The 18,562-nt window shown below is 37.6% G+C and overlaps 1 protein-coding gene across 3 annotated transcripts in view; it reads right to left on the reverse strand.

Annotated features, from left to right (window-relative positions):
• LOC131031554 (chaperone protein dnaJ 1, mitochondrial) overlaps positions 1–18,562 on the reverse strand; it is a 216,897-nt gene that overhangs the window by 42,067 nt on the left and 156,268 nt on the right. For 2 of the 3 annotated variants that reach the window (XR_009103056.2, XM_057962694.2), the window contains exon 18: positions 373–462. Coding sequence is in view for 2 of the 3 variants with exons in the window: in XM_057962694.2 (XP_057818677.2) it covers positions 373–462 (90 nt within the window). In the remaining variant the exon portion in view is untranslated. Of the gene's footprint in view, positions 1–364; positions 463–18,562 lie in introns of all 3 variants that reach the window. The other variant, XM_057962695.2, reaches the window with a different exon arrangement.

Below are 18,562 nucleotides of genomic sequence, written 5' to 3' on the forward strand. Positions count from 1 at the left end.
GTGGAATCAAGTTTTGGCAATGTCTTCCCCTACCTTTTTGTTGTGTAGTCAAATATAGTATAGTTTAATACTATAATAAGATAGGATGAAGACACGGTCACCATTTTGTCTGCAGTGACTAGTAATGGAAATATATGTTTATATGCCTCCAATTTTGTGGCGTGGAGGCTGATATAGGGGGAGGGCATAGACATATACATGTATATGATGAACAAGGGTAGAAGTTTAGGAGAATAGAACAGCAAAATGTGGAATGCTGATGGATTAACCTGTAAATTTTATTTCCAATAAAATATGGGTGTTACCCCTTCATAGTGATTTATCTACCAAAAAAAAATATTATAATAAATAAAAATTAACTGACCTACTCACCAGCTTCCTTCCAGAAACATATCTTCACCTTGAGTGGCTTCATCCCTTGCAATCTCTTCAAGAATTGACCGTTGGCGTTCAGTTATTTTCCTGCATTGTACAGAAAACTGATTTAAATTCTTCTCATTTCATTCAGCAAAAATCAAAGTCCACAATAGCATCAGATCATGTCATATCAATCCAAATTGCTAATAGGAAACTGTGAGCACTTGTTGATGGAACATTCTCCCACAAAATATAGAATGCCAGATTAACCTCATTTGAAAAGTGAAATTATAGCTAAAAAGTATCTAGAAAGCTCCAAATTTAGGACGAAAGAAAATAAGAAATATCTAATGTCAACAAATGACTCAAGTATCAAACAATTAAGACAAAATAAGAGTATAAGAAAAGCCTTCTAGATAAAAAGTAACAGATTTGGAAACAAAAGCTTATGGATTGAAAATTAATTACATAATTTTTCTACACACCTATTTTCTAATATATATTGACTGTGAAGAGCTAATGTCTTTAAAGAAGACAGAGCATCAGACATGTTAAACACTCATAAACAAAAACAAAGTGTCAAGTGTGTCAAACAATTTCATACATAGGCATAACACTATGATGGTTACCTATTGTGTGCACTAATATCATGACGTGCCAAATAAGTTCAAGAATTGTCTTCAACCTTCCAGTTTAAACTTTCTGGTGTTCTCTAGGGGTCCCCATGGTTCATGTTATTAAATACTTGAGATAAAGTATATTGACATAAGATTTCCAAGATTTTTTCAGAACAGATGAGAGGGGATATGATTTATGTTACTTTAAATCAACAGGACTTTTATCAACATTGTTTCTTTTTTTCTTCAGCAGAGAGCCAAAGGAACAAAAGAGTAACAATATATACTATACACCATAGTTCTAAATTCCTTTTTTAATTTGTTTTTCAAGTTCTTACAGTTTTATTTCCTTGTCATGGATTTAAATGATTTTTTGACAATTTCCCAGTTATGCAATCTCTAAATTCAAGTATTATGATTTTACTAGTATTTTTCAAGTTATTTTTTTTTATAAATTTCTGTATGCATATTTTTTATTTGCCGAGTTTATTGTTGGGTTGTGTTTATACTTTATAGTCTTAAGTCCAAATTTTTGGGCTGTTGAGTCTTTCTCGAGATTGAGTTTTAAAAATAAGGTATACAAGTTCTAGGAACTTAAAAAAAAAAACAGGGTTTCCAAGTAAGGCATACATGGCCATTAACTAAGTCAAAACTGAAACATGAACATCCTATGGTGTGTTATTCCTCTCCATTACTACCATATGGCATAAATAAACAGAAATGACACACATTTCATCTCTAGACTTTTGCACTTAATTGAAAAACTAGAAAATGCAATCAAATATTAGAATTTTGAGATAATAATAATAATAATAATTAAAAAGAAATTAACTTCCAGGCAAATTGTAATGTCCGCTTTTCACATTTGGCCATTAGCTTATTTTCCAAACTTTCTCATAAGCTAAATGACATTTGGAAAAGGAAAATAATTTAAATAATTCAGTTGTCAAAAAGGATACATTTAATATCTTATATTGACAGTTTAAATTTAATTATTCAAAAAGTGACTTTGAATTGTGCAAAAAAGGTGGCACTAGGCTCAAGGGGGAAAAAGTGAAAATTTGCCCATTTAAAATGTTTTTAAAAATTAAAGTGGAATATGGAGTTAAAAAAGGATAATAATATTTTATTCACCCACAAGCTTATAAAAAAAGTTGTGGACTAAAAAGGGTTACCAATTTCTTATTTGCTATTTGTTTTGAGTGAGATCTTAGTTCTTCTCATATTTCTCGAGGACAAAAACCCTCTAGAAATACCAGTTTTGCAGACAAAAACCCTCTACAAATACCAATTTTGTGGACAAAAACCCTCCTAACTAGATTTGGTGATTTCACTGTGAGATCACATTTGTGCTACAAGTTGAGTTCTTTCCGAATGTTTGAGATTTCACTGTATTTGATGTTTTTTATGAGTTTTAATTTGCAAGTGTTATTGATGTTGCTTCTGTGAGTTTTGTGCAGTGGTTGAGGAGAGTTTTGGAGTGGACTGTACAATCCGATTATGGCCAAACTTTTCCTAGCAGATCGTACTGTTGCTAATTACATGTTTTGACCAGCAAATGGAGTTTACTCTACTGTTTTTGTTATCCCTATTTTGTGACAACAGGCCCTACACTTTCAAGTAGAAATTATAGAGATATCAAGGGGTTGTACACCTTAGAGGAGGGCCATAACAGGGTGTGTAATTGTGGAGCTGAATTGCCCTTGTTTGAGTGCTCAAAACACCTTAATTATTGGCAACTAAAGGTTATTTGTTGATACAAATTCTAAAATAGATGGTCATTGGTGAATATTGTACGTTTTAATGAGTTTGCACTCTATTGTACAAGAATTCTGAGATTAAAGAATATGACAACACTTTAGTATGATTTGATTCAGTTTGGAGTGAATTTAGTGTGGTTTACCAGTTCATATGTTGGGCATTTTGGTATGAATTTTTTAGTGTTATCCTTGCTGTTCAGTGTAATGTCCCCTTCCCAGTTTTCTCTAGAATTTTCCCTAAAATCACAATTGTAACAATTTAGGTTTAGGGTTACGTCTTACCAAATAAATATATCTTTAATGATGCATTCCTAGATTTGAATCCTGCAATCACAACATGAACAACATATGCAAATATACACATATATATGTTTAATCATTAGGATTAGGCAATTACATCATATTCATAGATTATCAATAATGCAAGCATATTAAGGTTTGGGAGAAGGGACATGATGGGTCCTGTTGTGACCTTTTTCACACATCGCCCCATTGCAAATGGGGACCCTCTCTTTTCCTTCTTTCTAGGATTTTGTTAGTATCCTATGACCTTTTGCTGCAGTTTCACCAAGCCTTGTCCAATTCAGAGCATTCCAGGCCCTGACAATTGAAAGTTAGTTTTTGCAAGTTATGTGATTTCGAAGTATGAACACCACCAGAGTGCTTGGAGAGGCCAAAGAACAAAGATCGCAATTGATTTGGACTATTTTGGACAACTTTCTATTTTTAGAAAGTTTGCTTTTTTGCTTTTTCCTATTTTTTAGGAAGTTTTGTTTTTGGCATTTTTATCCCAATCCCCAGTATGGCTATTTTTAGAAAGTTTTCCCTAGATTTTAGGGATGTCTTCTTTTTTCTTTTTCGGGATGCAGACGTAGGGTTTACACTTGCACCACTGACCTGCTTCAACCGGAACTCGAAAATTCCAAGTTTTGACCTAAAAAAGCTAAATCCCTAGATTTTAGGCTTTTTGCTTTTTCGGGATGCAAACCTAGGGTTTACACTTGTGCCACTGACCTGCTTCGACCGGAACTCAAAAATTCCAAGTTTTGACCTAAAAAAGCTGAATCCCTAGATTTTAGGCTTTTTTTGCTTTTTTCGGGATGCAAACCTAGGGTTTACACTTGTACTACTGACCAGCCTCGATCAGAACTCAAAAATTCCAAGTTTTGACCTAAAAAAGCTGAATCCCTAGATTTTAGGCTTTTTGCTGCTTCAGATGATCCACCTAAGCATGGATTTCAGATTTCAAGTTAATCCGATTAAATTAGATTAAGCTGTGAAATTTTGAAATTTCTTTGAAAATTCTTCTAAGTCTGGCTAACAAGGGTTTTGAAGTGTTTTTGCAGGTTCAAACCCCATCATGAAGGTTGAAGAGGCCATGAAGGAGCCTTGCATGAAGTCCGCCATGCCTTAGGAGGCTATGTGGGTGCTCTCATCAAAGTCCGCCATGCCTTAGGGAGGCCATGTGGGTGCCTTACCTAAAGTCCGCCATGAGTTTAGAGGTCACATGGGTGCCCACTCTAAAGTCTGCCCCACCTAAAGAGACCATGGAGGAGCAAGGGTTGAAGTCCGCCCAAGGCTGAAGAGGCTGTGTGGGTGCCAAGCTCCAAGTCCGCCCTGCATAATGGAGGTCATGTGGGTACTAAGGTTAAAGTCTGCCATGCCAATGGAGGTCACATGTGTGCCTACTCCAAAGTCCGCCATAGGTTGAAGGGGCCATGAAGAGGCCAAGCCAAAGACCGCCAAAGCTTAAGAAGCCGTGAAGGGGCTAAGGTTGAAGTCCGCCCAAGGTGGGAGAGGTCACATGGGTGCTAAGGTTGAAGTCCGCCCAAAGAGGGAAGAGACCATGAAGGAGCTAACGCCAAAGTCCGCCCAAGGAGGAGCACTCTCCCAAGTCCGCCAAAGTTTGGGGGGTCACATGGGTGCTAAGCCCAAAGTCCGCCATGAGTTTGGAGGCCATGGGTGTCATAGCCAAAGTCCGCCCAAGATGGAGAAGATACCAAAGTCCACCATAGTCATGTGGGAGCTAACAACAAAGTCCGCCCAAGCTTGCCAAGTGTTGGGAGCAACCTCCAAAGTTCGCCATAGGCTAGGAGGGTCCATGGGTGTCATAGCCAAAGTCCGCCAGGATGATGGAGACCTTGAGGGTGCCTACTCCAAAGTCCGCCCCACCTAGAGAGGCCATGGAGGAATCAACACCAAAGTCCGCCAAGGAAAAGGAGGCCATGTGGGAGCAAGAGTCAAAGTCCGCCCCAATGCCTTAGTCAAATTTTCACTTTAATGGGGGCCATGAAGAGGCCAAGCCAAAGTCCGCCAAAGCTTAAGAAGCCATGAAGGGGCTACGGTTGAAGTCCGCCCAAGGTTGGAGAGGTCACATGGGTGCTAAGGTTGAAGTCCACCCAAGGAGGAAGGAGACCATGAAGGTGCTAAGGCTAAAGTCCGCCCCACCCTGATGGAGGTCATGTGGGAGCAAGGGTCAAAGTCCGCCCCAATGCCTTAGTCAAATTTTCACTTTAATGGAGGCCATGAAGGAGTTCTAGCCAAAGTCTGCCATACCTTGGAGAGGTTGGCAAAGTCCGCCAAAATTTGAAAAAGATGGAGATAAAATTCGAAAAATCAACCGACACATGGAAGGGCAAACAAAGTCAACATGATGTCCCAAAATCCACAGAGATTTCAAAATTAAATCCAAAATGAAGAAATATCTAAATAAAAAAAAAATCCTCAAAATAAATCCAAAATGGAAAGTTTTTTTTGAGAATATTGAGAGAATATTAAAAAGTTATTGAGATAATAATTCAAAATGGAAAGTTTTTTTTTGAAAGGGAATATTGGAAGATTAATGAATATCTTCAAACTTAAATCAAAATGGAAAGTTTTTTTTAGAATTAAAGTATGAGTTGGATGATTTTAGGGGTTTTGCTTAAACCTTGTCTACAAATACTTCATTATCAAATTCATTATTACACCAATAAGTTCAAAATTACTAAGGAGAGCTTAGTAAAGTATGTCAGTTTGAAGATCATCTGGAGGAAATTCTAGATATTGCTGGAAGTGGGATAATATTTTTGGCAGAAGGCTTACAGATTTCTGGAGAAAGGCATCTTTTCTGAATTTTCTCAATATTTTGGAGAAAAGTCTGGCCTTATTCCTATCCAAGTCAGAGGTGAAATTAAAATTGTGAATTTTCTGAATATTTTCTAGAATTTTATAAATGATTTTTTTTTGAAAATTTTGGAGAAAGAAAATCATTTTTTTTTGGCTAAGTATGAAATTTTTTTTGAAGTTTTGACACTTGATGGTGACTTCAACCGACCTCAAGGCTGAGGGTCTAGAGGTGAAAATTCAATTTTTGTGGCCAAGTATGAGAGTGAAAAATGGAAAAATTTCCAACACCTAGCCATTTCGCGGCCCCGTTATTTTTTTCGAAATTCTGCAGAAATTTTCTAACTTAAAGTTTTCATCATTCATCTGCAGGTCTTAAGCACCATGATGTTCCAGGTAGATAAAGATGCTCCTCCAAAGTCAAGGATGACTTCCAGGTGGAAGAACATCAGCGCCACCAACCTCGGACACATCAATCTGAGGGAGTTTAAGAAGCAAATGTTTGGTCTGGACAACCTTGTGCCTACCACCATTGCGCGAAAAATGATGAAGAGTGGTATCGTGCACATTGTCGGCTTCCTCCCCACCATGCAGTGCAATGAACTAGTAGTTGAATGTGCCAAACACTACAACCCCATCAATAAGGATATTGTTGCACCTGATGGAAGAGTGTTGGCGAATGTCAGTGATGAGGCCATCAGAGAGGCCTTCAGGATCCCTGAGTACCACAATGCAGTATATATGACCAAGGACGAAGCTGACAGTTTGTACCACGATCACCTGGAAGAATATGATGCCATAGTTAATCATTCCTGGCTAGACAAGCCGAGGAAGGGCGCCTCTAAACTCCAGAGAAAGAGCCTAGTGCGAGCATACTTCAAGGAGGACACTGGGGACATGATTGTCTTGCTCAATAGAATAATAGGAAATCCTCAGGGAGCTCCATTCGAACCCTGGATGTATTATTTCATTAACGAAATAACTAATGGAGTAAAAATGATAGACTGGGCCCGTATGATCAGCGACAACCTACACAGCCAGCTAAGGAATCTAGAGGCGAATAGGACTTTCTTCATGAGTTCTTACTTGTTCTATTCTTTAGCCAGGACCTACAGGTACAAAGGTCTCACTTGTAGAGGAGAAGTTGGGAACAAGGAGAACCAATTTCCGGTATATGATTGCTATCCCCAGCTCCATATAGAGGAGAAGTTCCATTTCAAAAGGGTGAATGATGCCTTCCTGATGCACATTACCCGGACCCTTCAAGGTGGCCTGCACCAAACGCTCTCTCAAGAGTCTATGGACTTCATCGATCGGTTCGGGTGTTGGTACATCCAATATCCAAAGTTCACTTACCTCCGAATTCAGGGATTCTCTGGGTCTCCATACAAGCTTCTAGCTTACCCTACCAACCGAGTGGTGTTGCTCGAGGATGTGAGACAATTGGAGGAGTATATAGTGATTCAAAGAGATAAGCAGAAGAAGGCAGGGACATCCTCACTTACAATTGGTAATGGGCTGGAAACATGTCCATCATCACAGGCTGCAGCTACTGCTGAGAAAGAACTGGCCTGGTATCCCTTCTACCAATACAAGGCAAGAAAAGATTTCGATCCATTCCATAGGATAAAGAAGATCGAAGGGACAACGTTTGAGCACAGACTGGATCTGGAAGACTACTGGGCTAATGCAGGCGATAGTTTCGAGATCCGGAAGAGGTTATGGTCAAGAATTCCTTTAAGTATGGTGAGAGCAACGGAAGTGTTCAAAATTGTCGATCAGGTGGAAGAAAGCCTAGAACTTTAGTAGCCGGGCTTTGAGAAGATGAAGAATGAACCTTTAGTCTTGATAGATTGGACAGAGGGAGAAAAATCAGATCTAGCAGACCTCATGAGGTCGGTGGTTGAGTACTCAAGGTGGTGGGTGTCTGAAAAGACAAAACAGTTGAAGGCCAAAGGTGTGGTTCTAACTTATGAATTAATGGGAGTGGATGATACTCTGTCCGTCCACCCTTGTACCTCCGCTGGTAATGCTCGAAATCCGGAAAGTGTTGGATCTCGAAAGAGAAAGGAGTTGGGTGGAAGCTCCACAAAGTGCACAAGGAAAAGGGTTGTAGTTGAGAGAAGAGAATCCAGCGAAAGTCACTCCATCCTAAGTGTTGCTTCCATTGCGCCTGATCAAAGTACAATTGGGGAACAAGAGATGAACATCTATGTGAGTGATGATGAAGTAAGAGTGCTTTCCCAGCCAGTTGAGGAAGTGGTGGAGAAGGTCTTCCGAACTCCAAACAGGGGGCAAGATGAAGCCCCTACAATCTTCTTGGATAGCATACCAGCGAACCCTAGAGAAGCAGACGATGAGTTTGATCGGAACACTGTAGAACAATCAACCATTCCTAATTGGCTGAGAGCAAGGATAAAGGCCAAGGTTCCCAAGGATGTCCACTCAACCGAGGAGGTTATCGCAGCATTCTTGGAGAAGGTGAATGAACCTGCCATAGCTAAACCGCCCAAACCAGCCAGGAAGTTCTCCCTGATTCAGAGAGACAGTGCCGGATTCAGGACAGTCCAGATAGCAGTGCCCAAAGAAGGGAAGACTAGGGACAATGTCACCGCAGATGACTACAAGATTACCACCATAGAGATGGGTAAGCCTACCCAGGACCAGGAGATCCAATATTTTGACGACTCCTGTAACGTTCTAAAGACGAGGCTGGCTCATGAGAAAGAAAAGAGGAAGAAAGTGGAAGAAGAGAACCAGCAGTGGAGGAAGTATGTTCTCCATCTTACCAGCCCGCTCAACCATGAAGTCCCAGCTACTCCACCACAGCCTCTTCAGTAGGGATCAATGAAGGACTATGATGAGATGAAGGGATCATACACTCAAGAAAAGGAGTGGATTTCAGATGTCGTGATACGTGCTGACACCCTGGTAGAAAACTTAGTATCAACTCATGAGGCAACTTCTTTGTTGATTGATTGTATCCAGGATCTAGCATCCAATTGGGAAGAAGTGGATGAAATTCAAAATGAAATACTCCCTCACCTGAAGGTTATCCGAGGCATGTCAAAGAAGAGCTTAGTGGATGCAGGCATCATACAAACAGGAGACAGGTACGACTTCGACACATGGTACTATGCTCTGGTCACTCGGATTGAGGTTTTGAAGAAATCCAAGACCAAGTGTTTTGAGACAAAGGCAAGGGTTAGAGAGATCCTGGGCAAGGTATTCCATGTGGCGTCAGAGATCTGGTATAAGGAAAGCCTAAGGGAAAAGCATTTACAAGCAAAGAACCTGAGAGCCAGGATTCAGGCAAGCTTCTTCCGAGATTCAGGGATGATTAACAAAGGCGATCTTTCGAAGATTGCAAACTTCCTCTCCATCGATGACAACTTCCTCACCCAAGCAGTAGAGTGGGAAGGCATCCTTGCCACATGCGCCGACGATGTGGATCTCATCAACTTCCAAATTGGCGGTTTGCCAAGTGTCACCATGGAGGAGGTCAAGCTCATGGTGTCCAGAAACGTTGAATCTTTGAAAGAGGAAAGTGGCCACTCACCTCAGTAAAATTGGCAGCTATGCCACTTGTCACTCTTTCGTTTGCTTGAACTGATAGTATTTCGGGAAACCCTAATTAGGGTTTAGGACTTTCAATCTTGGCCCTTGATCACTGTTTGATCTCAGTCGTTCATTTATTTTTGAGAAACTATATAAGGTTGCCTCCTCTCATTTGAAAAGTGTGAGGTTTTTGATGTATTGTTGCTTAAGGTCATTTCCAGATAATATATTGCATGTGTGCTGCTTTGTAATCTCTATTATTTGAATGATTTGCATGGTTTCAATTGCCTCAACACTTAGTTAGAAATAATTTAGATTTGCTTTCATTGTTGTTAATTTGAATGAAGGATTTGATAAGTGTCAATTGATGGTGTATCTCCGCTCATACTTTTGGTGTATGGATGATTTCCATCTCACTGTGCAAAGTTAGTCTGAGCCCATCCCCTGTGCATCCCAACATCTCGATCATAAGCACAACCCATTGAAGATTGCACCGGCCTTGTGTAGTTGTCCCTAGTGTGGCGAAGCAAGGTTTGGTTTCTCGAGGGCACCCAGTTGATACCCTCTCCAAAATTCGTAGGATTAGATTAGCCTTCCTGAACCCTATCTCCCTTTTTCCATTTCTTTTGAAAGTCTCAATCCCAAAAAATTCCCCCCCAAAAAAAAGAAGAGCCTAAAATTGCTAAATCCATTTAAGTCCAGCAGTTCAAGATACTTGTCAAACGTAAGTCCCCCTTGAAATTTCAGCATACACTACCCAAGAAGCTATTCCATGAAAGTCGCTTGTTCGCACATATAGACCTTGGAATCAGTAGTGATTTTTCAAGAGAGGATAGAATACCTTCAGGTATCCTATCCTAATGTTTGGTAGGTGATAAAACAAACACCAATAGGTCCGTCCAAAGCCATTTCTACACCAAGCCCAAGAGTGGATGTCTACCATAGCCCTCTTGCTTGACGTCTTGTATCTGGTTTCCCCATCAATGTCTCATCTCCCTAAAGACACTTGCCATCTAGTGGACTTTGGGTGGGGGTCGTAAGTGGGTTACTTGGCTCTCTACGTAAGTGCCCTCTAGTCCTACGAGCCATTATAGTCAACTCTAGAAAGGCTTATTTACTTAGCCTTGTATACGCCTTTTGCTTACACCTGAGGCCCTTCCTACAAGGTGGGTTTCAATCAATCAAGCACATCTCATATTCTTTCATAAGGACATTACTTAAACATTCTTTATTAGGCATAAACAACATGTATACATACATAAGACAATGATTGACAGAAATATCAAGTATACTACTGAATATATATATCTGATAATAATAAGCTGAAATGACTAGAGTTCTGCTGTGATGAATTGGACTGGTTTCCCTTGTTATTGATATTCCCTAGCATATGGGAAAATGCTTCTTTGTTGGACGATCTGCTTGATGAATTTGTCCCGCTTCCAAATGTCCCACCTGCTGGACTGATTTTTATGTGTCGATGATTCGCTGCGAGTGTGTTTTCTTCCTCCCTTCATTCCATATCATTTTATACTATCCTATTTTATTGAGGAGACACATCTCTTGGAAAAGAGACATCCATTTAAAGGGTCCTGCCTCCTCGTTGTTGCCTTATCAGATCAGCACTTCTTATTTAAATCAGATCCGCACTTGTTTAAATCCGATCTGCACTTCTTATTCTCTTCCATATTCCCCCCTCAAATGAGGTTCTCTTCTCCCTTTTATATCTCATGTTTGAGGGATTCACAACTTTTCTTTTCATGTCTTTTGGCCATTCATCAACTCAATTAAATTTTAATTACATTTCATTATATTCTTTTATATTTTAATTTTATTTTTATTTTTTATTCTTTTGTATTTTAACTTTATTATTATTATTTATTATTAAATTCTATTTCAAAGTGGGGCCATTACATTGAGTCTTGATTTATAGTGTTAATCAGTAACAAAGGCAGATAGTAGAGTTGTATTTGAGTTTGAAATGTGTTTGGGCAGTCTTATTCAGCTGGGCCATGTGCATTTCAGCTTAACTCCTATCTACAATTGGTGAGCAGCATGATATTCATTATTTGATAGTGATTTGAGACAATACTTGCAACAGTGTTATATATCTGATCAAATAATAAATCTTTGTGCTGTAGCAGTTGAATTCATATTTATGTTTTTTGTAATGCATTTCATAATGTAAAAACTGGATGGTTTACTGCCAATTTTTATAGCATTATCATTCGACCCATTTGCAATTGAACAAGTTAGTGTTATTGACCATTTTGGTCTATGTCAAGCTTAGACATTCTGCCACTGACTTGCATTGCATTTACGCAGTCCATTGAAGAGGTGTTAATTAGGATAGCTCTACCACCTTTGTATTGTAGTCGACTTGACACCACATTATTTTGTAATTGCCTTCATTTAGAATAGCTGTGTGGTTGGAAGCACCGTATGCTCTCACTTTGCTCACTCCAGGATCTAGGTGATCAAAAAGTGTTTAAGAGATTGCATATGAATTTTCTACATCCAAAAAACAGGGTGGGTTGTCACAATGGTATTAGAGCTGCTGAGCTAATTTTGTCATGCGGTGTTTGTTATCTCATGCATCCCAATGACAGAAAAAAGATACTACTAGAGAGAGTTCAGAAAACAATTTCAGTTCCATCTGAACTTAGTTCAGTAATCAGTTCCTAAGGATAGTGTTGAAAATTAGACCGCAAAGGGTGTTCAAAAAATAGTAGAGAGAAATAAAACAAAAAAAGGGAAAAGGAATGAAATGGGTGATAATATTGATGATATGGTGGCTGAAAGAAAATTTGATGTAATGATGGACATGATAGCATAGTTGATTACAAAGATGGACCAAACTATGACCAGTCGCTAACAAAATAAATGGTGATGAAGGTATGTCAAGAACTACAAATCAGCATACAATGTAAATCAGTGTGCTAGAACTACAAGGGATTCTACAGTTAGGCCATTTCAGCCAACCTTTATCAGAAGAGAAGAAGAGATTCATAGGCCAAAAATGAAAGTGCCAAGAGTTGATGACATCATTGCACACTATGCTAAGTACCAAACTCTTCCTCAAGAGATTAGGAATGAATTGCCCCTTAATCATTTCATGAATCAGAAGAGATCCAAAAGTGGGGCAGATAGGAGTTGTGCATAGATTCAAGAGTTGGCTACATGTCCTTGAGGCCCATTTCGAAGGATGATGCCATTAAATTTGCAACTCTTCATCTTGAAGGAGTTGCCCATGAGGGGTGGTACTATGGGTTAGTTACTCAAGGTCACACTCTCATAAACTCATATGATGACTTTAATAAGAAACTGATGGAGAAGTTTAACAGAAAGGACCCAAAGGTGCATTTTTGTGAGTTGGTCCAACTCAAGCAATATGGCACTATTGAAAGCTATATTGCTGATTTTCAGAAACTAGTTATTATGTTGCTTGATGTCACAGAAACAAGATTGGTTGTGTTGTTCATGGAAGGGTTGACGAAGACACTAAGGAGCTTGGTCAAAGACTTTGCGCCTACATCATGACAAGAGGCAACCAAGAGGACTCTAACTCTCAAAACTACTCTTGCTAAGAATAAGTTTCGAAAGAAGAGCTTCCCTCTTTGTAGGAGTCACGTTCAATGAACTTGGACAAATTGACCTTGAATTATCCGATTAGTTGATGATGAATGGGCGCCACCTCAACATGTACATCTTGTTGTAAACTTTCATCTTTCATCAACAAAAGGTCCTCGCATCTCTAGCAATATCTCTTGATACTCAACATTATCTAGTCTTTTGATCGATTGTGATGGTTCATATTCCTAAATCACATCATCTCCTTGAATGTTCTTCTTCATCTTCATAGCAATCCTTCTTAATGTTTCCTGAGCTTGTCCTTTTCATACTTCCATGTTCACATTTGGAATCCTTCATCTCGAACATCATCTTGCCTTGATCCCATTGAATCTTTCACCTTGATCTTGGATTTGGTCGTTGTAGAATCCTTCATCCTTGGATATCCATTGTCTTGAAAATCCTTGATTTCCTTATCGACGTTGAGACCTCCATCATCCCATACGGTTCCTTGCATCACATGAAAAGAAAGAACTTTGAATTTCAATTATGAATAGACTCGTAAATCAATTCCAAAACTGATGTAAAATACAAGAAAATCAAGATGAGGAAATGAAAACTCAAAGATCTTACATTCCTATTTCCTCTTGAAGCGTTAAAATTTTCGTGAGAAACATACTTAGAGAAATTGTAAAACTAATTGTTCTTTAATGAAACAAACTCATTTGGATTTTACAATATCATCAAAATTTCTTCATAATAAAACTGACAAACCCCCTCTAAATCTGGAAATGAATTCTCAAAACTTGGAACCTTCTTCTGGAAATGGAATTTCAAATCTGGAAAATGTATAAATGATGAGGAAAAATACTCAGATTTGATGTGAAAAGACTTGTACTTCGCTCAAGGGATCACCTCCTTTCATTGCACAACATGAACCTCCTCGTGCATTCAAATTCTTCAAGCTTGTTTGAATCTGATTTCCTTGTCTTAAATTTACCTTGATCTGCTCCTGAATTCGCTCCTTTGTTCTGCCTTGAACTGATTCATGTAGAAATGACTGTTTTAATGTTGTATTTGTAGGTTGGAGTTTTGTTCATGTCTTGCATCGGATCTAAAAGGTCTTCATGCATAACCTGGCGGAGATTTGGAGGGGTCATGTATTAGAGGTCTTGCAGAATTTGGACTTTGTCTTGCTTAATTTGGTGGAAATTGACCTTGCATCTGCTTGAAATCACTCCTTTCTGCTCTTGAAATTAGATTAAATTCACACTTATTTCTACTATTGCAAATTTGCTTTATCTTTGTTGTAACTCGCACTTAGAATCTGTGCTGCTCCTTAAGTCTTGTTTGAATTGCACTTGAATGAATGAGTAAATGGTGGTTGTCCTCTTCTACTTATAGGGATCTCATCAAACTTAAAAGTAGGTCGGTCACCTTGGAATTTTCTTTGTTTTAATTAACATATTTCTGTCATAACCCTCTTTTCCAAACTTGATAAGACTTGCTATTATAATTATTATAATTTTTACAACTATTATTATTACTAATATTACTATTATTGTTACTACTACTATCTTATCGGTTCTATGAGTGATGAAAGGTAGGTAAGATAGATTGATTATGGTTGGAACTTTAAATAAAAGGAAATAATAAGCAAAGACACATATGAGGACATAAGATTTATTTGGGAATTATTTATTCTCTTAGTATTTTAATTTAGCACATGTCGTAGGAGAATAGGAGAAGATTCTAGAAGAGACCCTTCAAATTCCATTTTGTGCATGTAACCCCCACTTTGTCATAATTAATTTTTGAATGAAGTTTCTTCCAATTAATTCTCTTGAAGTGGAATGGGTGTATTTTTTTCTATATAATCTATGCAAGCTTTGAAAAGAAGAGAGTTCATAGTCTTGGATGGAAAAAAAAAAAAAATTCCTGGAGTTCTTGATTGCTCTTGATAGTAGTAATAGAATTTGGTAGTCATTTTGGTTAGTAGGATTCTTAACTTTGGATGAAGAATTTTCATGAAAGCTTCAAGGATGGATTGAAGAAGGTTAGCAAGGAGATTGGGAAGAATTCAACAGCAAGTGCTTCGTCCAATATAGGGTCCCCCCTTGTATTCGCTTATTTGTATGTGTGAATTGTTAGAGTTATCTTGTATTAGCTAATAATTATTTATTTAATTATTAGTCTATTAAACTCTACGCTTAAGCTAAACTGAGGCATTTAATAAATATTGTAGGTATTTAATAATTATTCTAATTATTAAATACACATCATCCCTTTAGGGTTTCTTTAGGGTTGCATACCTTTAGGGTTTCTATTATCCTTTTATAAGGATTGTATTGTACTTGTTCATTAAAAATTGATTCCCTTTCTGAATGATAATTTTCTTCTTCAGAGCATTTATGCTTTTTTGCTTTATGTGCCTCCATTCTTCTCTTGTGACAGGTATTTGCATGCAGGTGTTCTTGGGATCTCTGAAGTTGTATTTCCTCAACTTCTTCATGGTATCAAAGCCTACATCTGCTGTTGCTTGTCCCTAATTTTTCAGAAGATTTTTTGGAGGGGGGTTTCAAGTTTTTTCAGAGTTTTTTATTGGATCTGGGGTATTTGTTTTGTTTTTTATCATTTTGGGCTCAAACGGACCCCACTGTTAAGCTCAGAATGCCCCAAAACCCCCATTTCCATATAAAATTTGTCAATTTTTGACAAATTTGGGTTATGAAATTTTTTCTTTGGTTTTGCCTTTTTTTGCACGAATTTTGAGAAATTCGTCAAAAAAATCATTAAAAAAAAACAAAGCAGTTTGGGCCAAAACAGATCTCACCGTTGGCTTCCGAAGGGCGTTTCCATTCATTTTGATATATCATTCGACCTATTTCGGTGACAAGTGCATCTGGGCCATGATTTTTTCATTGGCACACTTTACGAGGCACAAAAATCCGTACGGCTGTACCTGCAAATGTGTGAGAAAATTTTCGTCAAAAAAAAAATATATATATTTTTTTTATTTTTTTTTTTACCCTTTTTATGCTAAAAAAGAGGGGTTTGGTTTTTTGGCCATATCTTGGGCATTCGGAGTCGTTTTTTCGAAAACGAATAGACGTCGGAAAGCTGGTTCCGAGCCGGACCTCGTAATGTTGGTAATTTTTTCCAATTTTGCTGTTTGACTGTGTTTTTTTCCAATCAAAGTGAGGTCTCTTTTTTGCACTCCAAGGGCCATAGAATGAGCATCCGACCTCTGTTTTTCGAAAAGTTTATATTTTTGGAAAGCATGTGCTGTGTACTTTCCAGCCATCTGAGTTTTATTTCCAGGTTCTTCTCCATGCATATTTTATTCAGTTTTTTGCTTTTCAGCACTCTGGTGGATATCTTGGTTGTTTTAGGTCCTGGGATCTCTTCTCTAGGTAGGATGTCTCTATTTTGGTTCTCGTTTCTATTTCCAATCTTCTTATCATTGTAGCTTGTATTTATGCAAATGCACTGAGATAAAGTGCCATCATGCATTGTTTACTTGGGATCATGCACATCTTGTGCCTTGTTGTACAAGCACTATTGATAAAGTGCCATGAGGGGGTTGATGTTTGCCTGTTGTTTGCCATCTTCCTTTGTCCAGTGAGTGTTCCTTCCACGACATTCACCTCATGATGTGTGTCAAGTGAGTGTTTCTTCCACGACACCATGTACTTTCTCTGCACCTTCGATGTTCCTGGTTCTTCGTCATGCAGTTCTTGTTGGTCGTTCTTTTCAGTGTACCTATCCCTCTCCCTTTTCGGCATTATGGGGAGGTTTGTCCTGTTGGTTCTAATGCTTCCTTGGTTCGATTGATCAGCTCTTCAGGCTTTGGTGTCTCATGCCATCTATATCTTCGAGTTTAGTTGTTTGCCTTTGTTTGCCATCTGATTCGAGTAGTGCCATTTGAGGGCACTTATGCAGATTACAGTCTTCTCTACCTGGTCATGTTCTATTTTAGTGGAGGTTCTTCAGATCAGTAGTTACTCTTCGGCAATGTTTGCAACTATTTGCTGCTTCAGTGGTGTTCTTCTTGCTTTTCCATCTCTTTTTGGAGTAGAGTTTTTTCCCATGTGGTTTTCTCTATTTCTCCAGTTCATAGAGATTTGGTTGTGATTGGGTACCTCATCAGGCCTTGTTGCCGAGACCCAAATTTGCCTTTATCATGTAGTTGCATTTTTTGCTTCATGCATTTAGTTTTTTTAGCTACTCCCTAAGTTCATCTTAAGGGGGGGTGTTAGAGTTATCTTGTATTAGCTAATAATTATTTATTTAATTATTAGTCTATTAAACTCTACGCTTAAGCTAAACTAAGGCATTTAATAAATATTGTAGGTATTTAATAATTATTCTAATTATTAAATACACATTATCCCTTTAGGGTTTCTTTAGGGTTGCATACCTTTAGGGTTTCTATTATCCTTTTATAAGGATTGTATTGTACTTGTTCATTAAAAATTGATTCCCTTTCTAAATGATAATTTTCTTCTTCAAAGCATTTATGCTTTTTTGCTTTATGTGCCTCCATTCTTCTCTTGTGACAAGTATTTGGATGCAGGTGTTCTTGGGATCTCTGAAGTTGGATTTCCTCAACTTCTTCATGAATCTTGTACTTTTAAATGAATTATCTTTTATCTCTCTTTTAGATTTTATTTTTATTTTCTTTCAAAAACCCTCTTTCGATTATTTAGATAGATCTAAATTAAATAAGGGTAATCTCCCTTCCGATGCTTCCAAATTCTTTTGATAATGGTAAAATGCATGTAAAAGATTTGACAAAAATTTTCTTTCTTTCAATATGCTTAAGCAATCTTTTTTTTTTTAATCAATCTTTTTTTTCTTAAAGAAGGAAAGATCATTTTTTATTTTTTTTTGGATGCCCTTTTAGATAAATCTCATGCTTTATCTCTGTGAGGAAAATCTTCTTTTCAAACATATCTACCCTCTTGAACTCAAATTTCTGTATTGATTTATCTTTGTAAGTGTTCTTTTTTTTTTGGCAAAACAATATCTCCAATATGTATTATTACCAATATGTTGTATCAAATACAATGGAAAATGCATTGAGAAATTATGTTAATCTGAGAGAAACTCATCACAAATTTATATTTATCTCAAATGCATGGCAAACTAATATCTTGTGAAAACCCTCTCTTTCTGTGAAACTTTATTTCTAAAAAATATATATATCCATCTCAAAATATGTATATCTCTGTGAGAATTTAATTCTTTGTTAAAATCTATCACTGTGAAACCAAATATATATATATATATATATACCTATGGAAATTTATTTCTCTGTTTTCTTGTGAAATCCTTTGTTTTCTCTGTGAAATCCACCTCTGAGAAATAAAATGGATATACTTTTACCTCTCTACGAAATCTTCTTGAAAAGACTAAATGATTTCCTCTACGAATGTACCTATTCACCTCTCTGTAAATTAAAACAAAAACTCAAAACCCTTGATTTAATTCTCTTTTTTACCTCTCGTATAATAAGTAAAGCACAAATCATTATTAAATATTTTCCCTGTGATTGTTTATTTAAGGATGGTAATATATATATGTCATTAATTT

Source organism: Cryptomeria japonica, chromosome 8, assembly GCF_030272615.1.
Source record: "Cryptomeria japonica chromosome 8, Sugi_1.0, whole genome shotgun sequence".
NCBI classification, from domain to species: domain Eukaryota; kingdom Viridiplantae; phylum Streptophyta; class Pinopsida; order Cupressales; family Cupressaceae; genus Cryptomeria; species Cryptomeria japonica.